This window comes from Brettanomyces nanus, chromosome 4 (assembly GCF_011074865.1).
Source record: "Brettanomyces nanus chromosome 4, complete sequence".
NCBI lineage: Eukaryota > Fungi > Ascomycota > Pichiomycetes > Pichiales > Pichiaceae > Brettanomyces > Brettanomyces nanus.
The window spans coordinates 1,537,412-1,552,185 of record NC_052377.1 but is presented as its reverse complement, the minus strand read 5'-3'; the positions used below and the strand labels follow the sequence as shown (position 1 = coordinate 1,552,185).

Here is a 14,774-nt window from a genome sequence, read left to right as displayed (position 1 = left end):
AACTAGACGTATTATCAGAAGAATACATAAGAACCTTGGAAAGCCACTAATAATTAAGTATGGGAAATCCTTTTCATGTAAATACACATTCTTGATGTCATCCAAGCAGTTGTATTGATCCAAATTAGTATCCCAATACCCAAAGATGCCTTGAACATTGAACAGTAAGGGAATGGGGATCTATAACGTAATAGAATGGACGTCTTTGAGTAATATATGATATGAGAGCCTTAGTGATTTTTATGCTCCTGCTTAATAGAATTTATGAAAACTGTTTTTGCAATACTCAGTTGATCACCGCATTGTTCTCTTTCGCAAACTGTTCGAGATATCAACTGGACAATCTAAATCCCCTAACATACTGCTCTCCTATTGATCTTGTAAATGGTCCCTTGGCCCAGTTGGTTAAGGCATCGTGCTAATAACGCGAGGATCAGCAGTTCGATCCTGCTAGGGACCATTTTTTGTTAAACCTCAAAGCCATTTTTTGCGCAGCCCATTTTTTCTCTATAGTGTGAGTAATCCAACTTTTCCTCTTCCCGTTCTGCTTGTTTCTTTTCTCTAATAGCCATAATCCTACTGTTTGGAAGGAAATTTGGCCAATGGCTGAACAAAAGAGAACTTACGTCAATGCTTACTACAGGCTCAATAGTGGGGAAGAAAGAAAACTTCCTTTGACTTCTTCAAGCGGTGACCTCAGTAGCATGGGGATGATGCATCCTACCAACTCGACAAACTCATCTAGAGATGACTCTTTAGCATCTGACTCCTCAAAGACAGAGTTATCCGATGATTTAAGAAACTCCATTGTACACAGATGGACGCATAACCAGTCAATTGTCTGTCTGGTCTGTTCTCCAAAGAACGGCCTCCTCTTTTGTGGTACTCAGGACTCTTACATATTGATATTTGATTTAATAACTTTTCAGAAGCTTTCGAAAATCAAGGCTCACTCTGGCTCTGTGTTATGCCTGCATTTGGCTGACTGTGAAACCATTCTCTTTAGTGGTGGTTCGGATTCCTTGGTCAAGATATGGAATATCTCCCTCTCTAATAAAGGACATTCTCAGAGGGAGGTCAATTTATTGCCAACACATACCATTTACTCACTTTTAGACATAGGCGATATATTTTCCGTAACCTGGATAGAATCTACAAAAACGGTGCTGTTTGGTGCTCAGAATGCCTCCATTTCTTATGTACATCTGGGAAAGATTACCAAGGGAAACGCAGATCCTGCTTCCATGCCTTCCAACAGATACGACCGATTTTTCGATTCCATTGGTCGTGGAGGAAGTGACTGTTCTAGGCAGTCTACTCCTCCTTCCGGAGACTTTGGGGAAGAAATTGATTACCAATCATTGCCAGTTTCGCGGTTGATTGAAGTTCCGTCTTGTAACATCATTTCTTATGCTCATAATGGATATGTCTACGCTATGAATGTTATTTCCAATATAGATGCCCACAAAAGCTTGCTAGGTGGCACAATTCCGGAAGAATTCAATGACATCATCTTGAGTGGCGGTGGAGATGGAGTTGTTAAACTATGGGGGTTTAAGGACAACAAAATGACACTATTGAGGTCCTTGGATAATTCCGAACCTGTGCTTTGTTTGGAAATGCAAGAAGGTGACAACTATTGTACCTTGTACTGTGGCCTGGCCAATGGTAGTGTAAATGTATGGGATTTGTCTACCTACCAACTAGTGAGATCATTTGAAGTTGATAAAGGAGATATTGGCTGTCTTTCTTTGTCTCAGAATTTGTTATTTATTGGTACTCAGGGTGGAATATGCAAGAAGACGGCTATAACGGAGAGTCCAGTCACGTGGCTTCCCTCCCACAATTCCTGCCTGGCGATGTACAACTTCAAGATGAACGGTGTATACTACCTAGTGAGTGCATCTATTGACAATTCTGTTACTCTGTGGAACGTAAGTATGATTGATCGATCATGTAACAAAACTCAAAACAACAATGAGAGTTCTGTTTCTATCAACATGATGATTGAAGTATTGAAGAAGATGATCTCATTTAAGACCGTTTCCAAACAGCCTGCAAGATATATCGATCAATCAAGGAAATGTGCCAGTTTCCTACGCCTATTATTTAAGAATTTAGGTGCAGTAAAATCCGTTCTACTCCCTGTTGCGGATGCCAATCCGGTGGTCTTAGCTACCTTCCAGGCAAATAAGCATTCCAATCACGACAAGCCTTCGAGAATATTATGGTATGGCCATTACGATGTTATAGAGGCCGACCATACGGATGCTTGGAGCACAGATCCGTTTGAATTGACGCCGATTAACGGGTACATGTATGGTAGAGGTGTGAGTGATAATAAAGGTCCTTTGTTGGCTGCATTGTATGCCGTTGCTGACTTATTCAAATCGAACTCCCTTGAATGCGATGCCGTCTTTCTTATCGAAGGTGAGGAGGAGTCTGGATCATACGGATTCCAAGATGTGGTGAAAAATAATAAAGATCTCATAGGAGACATAGACTGGGTTTTACTAAGTAATTCATACTGGTTGGATGATAATATTCCATGCTTGAACTATGGCTTGAGAGGAGTGGTTGCCGCTAGCGTTGAAGTTTGGTCTGATAAACCAGATAGACATTCTGGTGTTGATGGTGGTGTCTCCAGAGAGCCTACTATTGACTTGATCAACCTTCTTTCAAAGTTAAACGACGATTCTGGAAAGGTCTGCTTGCCCAATTTCCACAGCACTATTAGAGAGCTTGGTGACGATGAATTACATCTTTATGAACAAATTACCAAGAAAGTGAAGGGAGTTGAAATTGATGAACTTATGACCAAATGGAGATTGCCGTCGCTGACCATTCATAGAGTTTACGTCTCCGGCCCGGGAAATTCTACGGTGATTCCTCATGCTGCCACTGCAACGATTTCCATTCGTCTAGTTCCAAATCAGGATATTGACGAAGTAAAGAGGATACTTGTTGACTACCTTTCAAAATGCTTTGAGGACCTGCATACAGAGAACCATTTGAAAGTGGTCATTACTCACGAAGCCGAACCTTGGCTTGCAGATACTAAGAACGTGGCTTATAAGGTCCTATACAAAAACCTGCAAGATGCATGGGGTATGGATCCTATATTTATTAGGGAGGGTGGTTCTATTCCTTCTATTAGGTTTCTAGAGAAGACGTTTAATTGTGAGGCAGTCCACTTACCAACTGGACAGGCTTCTGATAACGCTCATTTGAGCAACGAGAGATTGAGAATAACCAACTTGTACAAGGTCAAAGAAATTCTAAAAAGTACGTTCAACAAGCTTCCGTGTAAGATGATCTGAATCAATTCGATTCATTTTCTATAGAATACATCATAATGCATTAATCATGATACATCGTAAATATGATTAAGTGGTCCTACCCCTTGGCCAAGGCTGCTGTCAGCGAATCTCATCGCATTGTGAACATAACAGGTAGCCAGCTTCACGGCGTCTTGAAGGTTGCGTCCCAAACTTAAGTAGCTGGCAATAGCAGAGGACAAGGTACATCCAGTTCCATGAGTATTCTTCCCTCTGATTATTCTTGAATGCTTGTAGATAGTAATCTGAGAAGATTTCGGCATAGATGAATCATAAAGGATGTCACAAATCGTGTTATTATTCTGACTCTGACCAATACGAGGCATATGACCACCTTTTAGTAGGACGGCACGGCAGCGAGTGGCGGCCGATATGTCCTCGGCCAAGTTAGTATAATGAGTAAGGTCATTAGCGGAAGTATACTTGGAAGTATCGTGTCCAAGTATATTCATGATTTGTAAAGCTTCTCTAAAATTAGGTGTCAATAAAGTGGCTTTAGAATAAATGTGCATAGCGGCATCCTTTATTAGATTCTGTTTGGCAAGATTGTAGCCAGAACTAGAGCTTATTATGGGATCAACCACCAAATACTTAACGTTACAATCACCGTATCTCTCTCTGAACCACTGCACAACGCTGCCGGTCATCATGCCCACTTTGATGGCATCTATCTCTTCATTATCGTCAAAATTCGAAGTCATAATAGTATCTATTGTAGAAAAGTCAGCAAGCTCTTTACCAAAAACTCCCTTTGTGTTCTGAATCGTGATACCATCGATGCATGTCATACCATAGCACCCCAAGACGCTAATGGTCTTTATATCAGCCTCAATTCCAGCACCACCGCTAGGATCGGACCCTGCTATTGTAATTACTCTCGGTATTCTACCGGAGGAGATAGGTTTTGTACAGTTACTGACCAGCACTGTTTTCACAAGACCCATTGATGAAGAACAACGAACAAAGAACAAAAGTCATAAAGAAAACATGGCCTTTTTTTTACACTCCTTGATACGAAAATAACGCACATTGCAACCTAAGTACAATACACGCATTATATTATGTAAAAGCAAGTAGAAAATATAACTATACAAAAGATGATTGTGATCATATAATGCTGCAATTTGCTACCATAATGCAACAAGACAAAGATGAAGATATAGGGAATGATGGACAATGAGTGAGTAATTGGTTATTAAGACTGAACCCTCTCGGAAGAATGCAAATCAGATATCCCGGACACACATTACGAGGCACGTTCAGAGTTGCTAAGATCCATTTCTATAACTATTCCATCTCCCCTTACTTTCTTCTAAAAGCACAACCTTCCGTCAATTTGCACTTACCACCAGTAGGGGTGCACAAAACAGTGGAACAAGAATCACAGGAGACAGGAGTCTGGGCGTGAGAGAAAACTGTCGTGATCTTCAAACAACCTGGGCACTTCACATCCATGAAGTAAGATCTTGGAGATTGCACCAAGGTCTTTAACTTGTACTTTCTGGCCTCGGAGGCCGGATCTGGGTTAAGTAAGTCCTGAACTAAAACCATATTGATGTAATTGTAGTTTTTCTAGTATGTTTTCACTGATAACGACAATACAAGAACGTTGAATGCTTTAGATGGCAAGGAGGTTGAAAAAAAATTTTCCTTCTATTTTTCACCATCCTCGAATAGATGCATTTAGGGTTCATAACCCTTATTTGGATCACGTGCAAGAATATCCTAGTGGAGCGAGACTTTCTGAAAGAGGTAAAAACTCATAAAGAAAAAAGGATTGTAAGTCGGCGGCTAGCTTCAGGTTATTAGTGAATTTGTCTGTATTCTAGATTCTCCATTTGCTTCCAAAGCCACTAAAATTAGCTATATTCTCATGCTGAAATTATTATCATCGTCTGTTAACAGCAAATGTCAGAAAGACACTCTTCCATCTGATACGGACGCTTTCCTCCAAATAAATGGAGTGGCTACAAAGGTATTCCTATTAATTAGCTGTGGGCTCCTTACAATTGTTCAAGTGCATCCTAACCTTTTCGAAAATTCACATACTATAAAATTTGTGACGCTTTTATCAACGTCGTTTATCATCCACCTTTACCTAACTAGCCTGCCCTTTGCCATGGAAACATTTGAGGCAAAAATCAAACTGGCATTTAGAGACATCAAAAATAGGTACTCTAGGTGGAATCCAAGCATCTGGAATCTTATTCTGGTAATTCTTTTGACGAGCTGGCTATTAAGAACTTTCACTTCGCTACTTTATCTGGCCTACTGCATCTTTTCTGTCTGGATATTCAACTTGGAACCAGAGATTGAAAAAAAAACGATGAATTCTGATACATACCGATGGAGTATCAAATCTCAGTATTCAATTTCATCGTCAAATCTAAATTTTCAAATCGACACCAGCAGCTTGATGTCCGACATGTTGAAACAGCGATTGCTTCATTGCGAACTTGAGAACCGACTTGAAGAGTCCATTAATCAGGTCTTTGGGCTTATCAAGGAGAACAAAAGCCAAATCAGTCAATTACAATGCCAGATATATTCGCTGCAAACTCAAAAAGTGTATAGTATCAGGGATTACTTTAAAACCATCCTTAAAGATTACGTTCTTACTTCCAGCCAAGTGGAGGACTTGAAACATCTTCGAAGGCTTTGGCGAGTGATCCTGGGAGTGTACGACTCAGGATCTCAGTACTTATGATAGTGTAATATATTGAAACTTAATATAACCTTTCCACTTTGTCTCTGTGCTCCCTTGTGTGTAATTCAGAATTACCAAGAATAGCTAAAAGCTTTACCCAGTCATTCTCAAATACATGGCTTCCAAACTTCTTGTCAGCGACCAGCATTGCATTTTGTCTGTAAGAGAGTTTCTGCGCCACGGTAAGGCTCGAAGCCTTTTCGAGAACAGCACTTAAGGTTGAGTACTTCACTGGAGACGAGCCGTAGTCAGGGTCAGAAGAATCTTTGAAAAATAATCCCGATTGACATGATTCATCCACCTTCTCGGTGCCTTCTCTTTCGGCCTTCGTTAGTAAAACTTTAGTATCAGGGTGAATTGGTACCACAATATCCAACAAAGGACCCGCACTTGCATGGACTATGGGTATAGTACCATAGAGCATATATTCAACAACCGTTATACCAAAATGCTCATTCCACATGGTGTTGAGGCCAAATTCGGCTTCACTTAAATATTGGTCGATCTGTTTTCTTGGTGCGTTGACGTCAAAGCTCACCAATTCTTCTGGAATTTCAAGCTCGGCAACCAATTGCTCAAGGTGTCCAACCATCTTTTCATCTTCAACCGACCTTGTGGTACCAGCAAGAACTAATCTGTACTTCTTGGAACTCTTGCTGACATGCAAGTATTCATTATACTGTCTAATAAGAAGGTCATGCCTCTTTTCAGGTCTAAATTGGGCAACGTAAAGAAACATTTTCTTTCGCTCTGCTTTCACGTCAACATGAATGTTAGATTCCTCTATTCCAGTAGGAGGATAGATAATAGTAGGGCTAGTTCTTTCATCGGCCCAAGTCCAAACCTTCAATAAATTGTTCAAAGTCCAGCTCGAATTGCATGCAGAGACTGTAAGGAACGAACCACATATCGAATACAGTCTCATCAACACATACCAATAGCTGTATTTCAAGACGTAAAGCGGGTTTTTTCTAATCTTAGATGAGATCTTATTTAACATATCATCCGACACCCATGGATAGTGAACATAAGCACAGATTGGAATCTGCATAAACAGGCCTGCTGGAATGTAGGAAAATGGTAGTCCTAAAGTGTCAATAAAGATATCTGGAGCACATTGGTTCATAGCAATGAAGAAGAGAATAAAAGAACCGAGTGCTTGAAATGCCATAGTCAAAAACTTGAAAGATCGTCCATCGACAATCCACCGATACTTGTTGGGTAACTGCAGAAATACTACTCTGTTTTGAATATCCTTCTCAAAAAAGTCAAGGCCAAAAGTTCGATGGACATCGGTAAGTAAAGTGGACACGGAACGATCGTTGCTTTCAGTAAATGTGTAGATAAGAGCAACATTGCGAGGGCTCTGCTTCAATGTAATATAGACAGCTTGCCACAAGACACGTTCTCCACCACCACCGGCATAACTGTAGGGATGAAAGAAGCCATAAAGAACTTTACGGGATGGATAACTGGGTTCAATTGGCTTTACAAGCTCTAGAAAATCGGGATTTTGCTCCTTGTCAATTTTGGCAATACGAATTTGCCGATAGATTCGATCTGAACAATCAGTTCCATCCCTCGTATTCAACGGCACAGTCGAGTACTGCTGAGGTTTAACAGAGGCAAGAATCAACCGTCTTCTGTAACTAGCAGTCTTAATGCCCACCTTAGATTCAGGAATAAGTCCATTTCCTTCATATGCCGCTTTAATACTCTCCTCATACTTATATGGAGGTACAGAGAAAAATCTTGTAAAGAATACCTTACCCCCCTTGTAGATGACATATGCTACCAAGCTGATCACAAAGCAGATTGATGTAAAGAGCTTGGTAGAATTCGACTTTCGATAGAAAGGAACTCTCGGCTCAGCAAATTTAGACATAATCTGGAGCTGTAAGGATTCGGAAAATGAGAACAGAATGAGAACAGAAGAACAGATTGAATAACATTCAAGAAAACCTACACAGCTTACGTGCACTATATATATAATAGGGTAATTCGCGATGGGAACAATTTTGAATCGGAGTACACTGAGAGCCACTTTACATGCCATGCATTATCAAATACATTTAATGGTTACAAATGACATTTAAGGCCAAAATAAATAATCAACAAAGGAAGGGAGTAAGAGACAATCACAAGAGTGAAGCACATCCGTGGGTTTACATTTGGGTTTCCTTCTTAGGATCATCCGACACATCAAGTTCTCCAACCTTTTCACTGAGTTCACCGTTCACGTAATTATTAGTACCAGCCGATTTCTTACTCTGAACCTGTGTTTCAAGTTGAGAGCCACCTGCTGCATGACCATCTAACTGTGAACTGTTAGGCAAGCTCACTACAACGTCATTGCTAACCATAGACTGTGGAACACCATGATCAACAACAGTTGATCCATTCGGTACGTATGCAGAATTGGTTTTCGGCATCGAGAGCATCGTATCTATAGACCTATTAGTCATTGATCCATGCTGAGAGGAGTGAATTCGACGGAAGGAAGATTGCTCGGGAGTCGCAGCCGTAGCAGCAACCGCAGCAGCTGCGGCAACATCATCAGACGCATGTACTCTACCAGAACTGACTCTGCTAGACGCAATTGAACCAACGGTACTAGAGTTTCCTGTAATGCTTGAAAGTCTACGATTCTTTCTTCTTTCCCAGGCAATAGTGGACCTTGCCTGTGGAGTTGGAAGTTGAGTAAGACGCTTCAAATCGTTGTACCATTGCATCATAGCATCATAGCTCTCGGCACGGAACACCCAATTGTGCCCTTTACGTAGCAAACCTCCGTTCTGTTTTGCATGCAAGACAAACTTGTGGTATGAATTTGGATTGCGTTCATCTTTACGAGAATGCTCAGCAATCTGGCAGTCATCTAACGATAACGACATGATTGGCACTGGATCCTTCTTTCTATCCGGTGTTTTAAACTCATGAATGAACGTTGGAGTTAGCACGTACCATCCGCGGGCATAAGACTTCAAATACTTCGACTTTCTCTCTAGGAAACCGGAACGGATATGAAGAGTGAGTGGGTCTACTTGATACCTATAACGAATCTCACTTAAATGACGCATTGGAGTATTGAGATCAATGAAGTTCACAGTATCCTTGGAAATGTAGGAGTCCCATTCGTAAGTAGGACCTTTCGTTAAGATTCCAGTATCCAATTTGGAGATAAGACCATCAAAAACATTCTGTGCCTGCTGCCCCATCAACTTGGCATAAACTGTAAGCGCAGTTTGAATTTCGATGTAAACAACTTTCTCCAACTCCTTTCCCGAAGTTTGTAAATTGATAAACGCTTCGTGAAGGTAATTTTCCTCTGTAAGCTGCTTCTTGATTTGACTATCTAATAAATATTTTAGCAGGTAGGGATCATTTTTTGGAGCCAAAGTAGATGGCGACCTTTTAACGGCGTCGACAGATTGAATAAAGTTCTTTAGAGTTACCTTGGTCTCTTGATTGTAACGATCGACGTTATTCTTGAAGTCGCTCTGAAGAGAACGAATCTCCTTAATCTTCACCAGTAGATCCCGTTTCAAATCCTCCAACCTTGGAATAATGGTTGAGTTTAATTCCTTAACAACGGATTGCGCCAACAGGGTAGCATTAGTGTGATATTGATACAACACGGTAGGCAAATCTTGAATAGAACCGCTGCCTAACGGTAAAAAGAATCTCCGAGTCAGTTCAAACTCGTCCTTCTGTTTGGACAAGTCTGCTACCTCTGGAGATGAGGTTGTGTTTCCCCGATGACCCGAGAAAATGCTGGTACCGGCAGTACTTGCAGAACCTGAACCTCCTGGATTGGGAACACGAACAGGTTGATACAACTCACCGTCCAGCCCCTGTGTAACAAAGGGAAATGTAATAGCATGATGGAGACGAATCTGTTGTCTGCTAATCTCTTCGTGAACAGAAACCGTTTCCTTGAGGTAATGAATAAGGCAGCTTATGATGTTACGCCACGAATTGAACCTTGCCGCTAATGTTTCAGTAGGGTTGGCGCTGGTTGGCATCTGAATATATAGTGGATCAGAAGGATCTCTTTGCTCTTTTTTGTGATCAGTCGAGCGCAATTTTTGTAACAGTTCTTGAGTAGACGAGCGATTCGATTGGAAGCTTCGAGTCTGTTCTGCCTGTCGCAGACGCTGCTCATCTAACTGTTTCATTTGAAGCTGATTCTGTAGCAGCTGCTGTTGGGAAATCAGACTCATGATGACAATGGGAATGAAGGCCGAAATAAAGGGCTAATCTAAGTAAAATGAGGAGAAAGGTATATGCAAAAGTATGAATGATGTCCTCTTTGAGATATCTGAGCGATTGATGAATGAAATAGAGTGAATGATGAGATATTCAAATATGGCCTTGCAACGCGCCCTATCGAATATATAACACTGAAGGAAGGATAACAAGAAGAACAGGAACAAAAAGGGAAGAAGGAAAATTGATGAACAACAGTATAAAAAAAATGAGTTAGCCCCGCGAATGCAGCAGGACGAGGCTTGCTAAGAAGAACTGACCTTCGGCCAATTGAATCATATGAAAGAAAAAAATATTGATACTAAAAAAAAGTCATAGTCTGTTCTGGGTCAGCACTGACTACTAGAAAGATTTTGAAACAAGTATTGTATGGAGGAGTTGTTTTGATAATATTGCTGGGAGATTTGGTAATTAATGTTAGGATTACTATATGCTCTTTCCTGCTAACCCGCTGCAAATCCTTGTCTGGAAATAAAGTTTCATGGTACATCCTTACACTACGTTAGTTCTCTCGGGAATTCGGAGCAGCTCTATTCAATCCAAAAGAGGAATAGCGACCTGACCAAATGGATCAGAAGGGAAGAAAAAGAAAAACATTAGAAATAATAGAAGCAGCTTCTTTGAGGCTCTTTGCACTAGTACCTGTTTCTTTCACATCTTCCATATGGCAACAGCTGACTCGCATTTCCGAGTGATTGTGCTGTGCACTTTCATTACACTTTTGACGGTGTTGTCGGTTGGACTTAATTTCGGTAATGTTTCCAGTCTGGAAGAGTCGAGTTCAAGTCTTCCCCTTGTTCATAAAGGCGAGAGATTGCAGGTAACGCAAATCCAAGACGATAATGAAGATGAGTATAAGATATTAGGTTTAACTCCGAACCATTCTGTGCGAGTTGGCATTACCGATTTGAAAGGAAACTCCATAGACACCAACTCGGAGATTATTTATCATGGCCGTTTCCTTCATATAACAGACATGCATCCAGATGAACTCAATAAACTAGGGTCTTCTATTCCCAAGAAATGCCACAAGAAGTTGTCGTATATTCCGGAGGACGAGCTTTGTCATCCGTTAGGAGATGCAATGAGTGGGTGCGATTCCCCTATGCAACTTTATGAGGATACACTTGCATGGATACGTAAGAACTTGAAGGATAAGATCGATTTTGTCATCTGGACGGGCGACAACGTGCGCCACGATAATGATAGAGGTCATCCAAGACTAGAGGGAGACATTTTTAAAATGAACCAGAATGTTGCTAATAAGATGGCGGAAGTATTTATGGATGAAGGCGAGGAGGATGATATGCCATTGGAGCGTAGAGTGAAAATTATCCCAAGTTTGGGTAACAACGATGTGTATCCACATAATTTAGTGGCTCCAGGTCCTACTTTGCAAACACGCGAGATGTACAAAATCTGGAGGGATTTTGTTCCTGCCGAGCAGATGCATACTTTTGACAGGGGTATCTACTTCTTTCGGGAGGTGATCCCTGGGAAGCTTGCAGTTCTATCCATTAATACGTTATACTTCTTCAAATCCAATCCATTGAGTGATAACTGTGACGGAAGAAAACAACCAGGCTATAAACTTTTTGAGTGGCTGTCTGTCACTTTAAATGAGTTGAGAAGAAGACACATGAAGGTCTGGCTTAGTGGTCATGTACCACCTATTCCCAAGAATTTACATTACAGTTGCTATACCAAAATGGCCGTTTGGATGCATGAATACAGAGACATTATTATCGGTGGCCTGTATGGTCACATGAACACCGATCACTTTGTTCCTCTGGATTCTGTCAAGGCGTGGAAATCCATAAAAGGCCGTCTGAAACTGCTTGGATTAGAGGAGGATGCAGAGTCTTTGAACTATTAGACATATGGAGAAAACGATGAAAATTGTACTGACGAAAATTGTACTGACGAAAATGACGTTGAGGACTACAAAGATGTTATTGATATGTATGGAGGTATGGGATTGTTGGACGAAGATTTTGGAGTGACAAGAAAATCCAAGAGGTACGATAGTGCACCGCAAGGTAAGGTCACCTACTTGGAAGATATCAGGGATAGTATGTTTGCCAGAATCAAGGGTAAAAATAAATCTGGGGAGCACGGCGACAGGTACGCTTTTGCGCACGTGACTGCATCTGTCATTCCCACATTCAATCCGGGATTCCGAATCTGGGAGTATAACGTGACTGATTTATTGAAGGGCGACATCGAGAGACAATTCGAGCCCTGGACTGATTTCTTTACTCGTATCAACCAAGAGTTGGATGAATCTGACGAGCTCGCAGATATATTGGAGACCTTTGATGACGACGACCCAAGAACCAAAAATTATTACACTTTAGCCAAGGATAAGACCATACCCCAAATAATGCCCCCGGGAACCCCATTGGGACCGGGATATGTCATGCAGTTGTTCAGTCCTGAAAGGTACACGCAGTACTATCTTGATCTTGACTCTGCAGCAAAAGATCCGGACTTCAAATTGGATTACAGAGTGCATTATTCTACTAACGACAAACCTTACGATATGGACAGTTTATTAGTGGAAGACTGGATGGAGCTTGCACGTCGCTTAGCCCAGTCATCCCCTCTAAAGAAATCACATAGAGGTAAAGGTGACAAAGAGAACAAGCAGGATTTACAAGAATTGTCCGCTGTATCAGATCTCTGGAAGACTTTTATAGACAGGGCTTTTCTTAGTACTGGATATCAGAACTTTCCGTTTTCAACTAATTAAATAATATGTTTGTATCTTTATTCAGTTTTGTATACATGTTGATACCCAATTAGGAAATCAAAGGATTTTCCGGCGCTAATTACATTTCTTACTCTCAAACTCTTTTTTAAAATCCGTGTCCCCCAGTTTAAGTACCTATCTATTCATGGAAAAGGGAACAACTACACCAGGACATATGAATGATTTGGAAGAAAATTCCATGCACGACTTTGCAAGCATGCATAAGGATCTTCTTGTCAGCGTTAGTTTAATAGGGTGCTTTGTGCTTATTTTACTTGTTTTCGCAGTCTTTTTTTATAGAAGTTATAAGGATTATCAAAGCTCTCTAGCTTCGCAAAAATCAGAGTTGCATGGGGACGAAGAAGAAGGCCAGCCTTTTCCGTTCCAGGAAACAAGCAGTAGATCACTTATTTCAATTAAGGCTCCAGTGAACGAAGTTTCTTTACTTCCGGTTAGTCAGCAGGAGGAAAAGCCTGTAGTGTGTTATGATCGTGCAGCTGCTCAAGACGATGGGCCAGAAAAGCAAAGGAAACAAACAACGGAAGAAGGTACGAGGCCAAACGCATTTCGTCGGTCCAATGTGGGCAGCCTTCAGAATCTTTTAAGGAGGTTGCAGTCTGTTCGTTTATCCCGGCTAGGCTCCACAAGACAAGCAGCAAAGACAAGTACTTCTGCTGTACTCTCTGCCAGTCTCACTTCCATTCTCCAAGAGGACAACTACAGTCCTATCAAAATTGTAGAGAAAACCAGCTCTTCAGAGGGGACTTACAACATTCCAACAGCTAAAACACAGAGAGAGATCATGTTTATTGACAACACAGTGAGAGAAACTATTCATGGTCCACCTAAGAAGGTATACGAAATTGATGTTTTGATGGAGTTGGGAAGCCTAGAAAGGATAAAATCCTTACAGTCACAAGCTGATAGAGGAGACATTTTACTTTCAGAAGCTTTATTACCTAAGATGCCTATAGAATTAGCAGAAAGGCTGACGGCATCTGATATCACTCTAGATCTTATAGATATCAAGAAGCAATTGCAATATTATAGTGACGACAATACAATGATACTGATTGAGCTTATGAGGTTCTTTTCCCACACTTTTGGTATGCAAAAGTATCAAAATGCTAGAATCTTCATGGCCGGTTATGCCGATTTAGTTAAATATATCGTTGGCCATGGAATAGTCCCAAAAATGTTCTATCATTCGTCACTTTTGGGGACCTTCCTTATTGAACAGTTAATCAAATATTGCACCGCTTGTTGGAAGCATGACATCACTACACATAGAATCTTAGATTCTCAATTCACTGAATGGGATATGGAACAGATGGTTCCCTCTAAAGTTGAAGTATACGGTTATCTTCTTAATCTTTTACAGACGGGGTTACGTTCAGACATTCTTCTTGACATTTTGACACATTTTACTCCTTGTGCAAGTCTCAATGTTCTTCCCTTACTTTATCAAAAGGAAAAAGAATCGACCAAGCCTGAAACTAGGTCAGCATTCCAACATCTTATTGAGATAGCAACTAGCTCAGCCAAAAAAACACTTTCCATTGATAGATCACATCTGAGAAGTAATCCTTCCTTGGGGAACAGTCTTAAGATGAAGTCTCTTCCTGGCTCCCTTTCGAAAAGAAGCCCTCACAACGGTATTTAATACAACGAAGGAAAACCTCCACCATCGTCATATTCAATACCGCGT

General features: G+C 40.9%; 6 protein-coding genes and 1 non-coding gene across 7 annotated transcripts; 4 read left to right on the top strand and 3 right to left on the bottom strand.

Annotated features, from left to right (window-relative positions):
- Nucleotides 1–386: 386 nt before the first annotated feature.
- On the top strand, nt 387–460 carry FOA43_003956. Its single transcript has one exon. It is a non-coding gene; the product is annotated as a tRNA-Ile (tRNA).
- Nucleotides 461–602: 142 nt separating this feature from the next.
- On the top strand, nt 603–3,320 carry FOA43_003955 (uncharacterized protein; the record flags this gene model as incomplete). The annotated part of the gene is made up of 1 exon (XM_038924202.1): nt 603–3,320. One exon carries the CDS (start codon nt 603–605, stop codon nt 3,318–3,320), a length of 2,718 nt encoding a protein of 905 aa, XP_038780130.1.
- A 44-nt stretch (nt 3,321–3,364) lies between these two features.
- On the bottom strand, nt 3,365–4,889 carry FOA43_003954 (uncharacterized protein; the record flags this gene model as incomplete). Its single annotated transcript, XM_038924201.1, has 2 exons — nt 3,365–4,223; nt 4,645–4,889. The coding sequence occupies 2 exons, from the start codon at nt 4,887–4,889 to the stop codon at nt 3,365–3,367; spliced, it is 1,104 nt and encodes a 367-aa protein (XP_038780129.1).
- Nucleotides 4,890–6,064: 1,175 nt separating this feature from the next.
- On the bottom strand, nt 6,065–7,930 carry FOA43_003953 (uncharacterized protein; the record flags this gene model as incomplete). Its single annotated transcript, XM_038924200.1, has 1 exon — nt 6,065–7,930. One exon carries the CDS (start codon nt 7,928–7,930, stop codon nt 6,065–6,067), a length of 1,866 nt encoding a protein of 621 aa, XP_038780128.1.
- A 280-nt stretch (nt 7,931–8,210) lies between these two features.
- FOA43_003952 (uncharacterized protein) lies at nt 8,211–10,268 on the bottom strand (the record flags this gene model as incomplete). The annotated part of the gene is made up of 1 exon (XM_038924199.1): nt 8,211–10,268. The coding sequence occupies one exon, from the start codon at nt 10,266–10,268 to the stop codon at nt 8,211–8,213; it is 2,058 nt and encodes a 685-aa protein (XP_038780127.1).
- Nucleotides 10,269–10,978: 710 nt separating this feature from the next.
- On the top strand, nt 10,979–13,066 carry FOA43_003951 (uncharacterized protein; the record flags this gene model as incomplete). The annotated part of the gene is made up of 2 exons (XM_038924198.1): nt 10,979–12,140; nt 12,201–13,066. 2 exons carry the CDS (start codon nt 10,979–10,981, stop codon nt 13,064–13,066), a joined length of 2,028 nt encoding a protein of 675 aa, XP_038780126.1.
- A 145-nt stretch (nt 13,067–13,211) lies between these two features.
- FOA43_003950 (uncharacterized protein) lies at nt 13,212–14,729 on the top strand (the record flags this gene model as incomplete). The annotated part of the gene is made up of 1 exon (XM_038924197.1): nt 13,212–14,729. The coding sequence occupies one exon, from the start codon at nt 13,212–13,214 to the stop codon at nt 14,727–14,729; it is 1,518 nt and encodes a 505-aa protein (XP_038780125.1).
- Between the last annotated feature and the right edge of the window lie 45 nt (nt 14,730–14,774).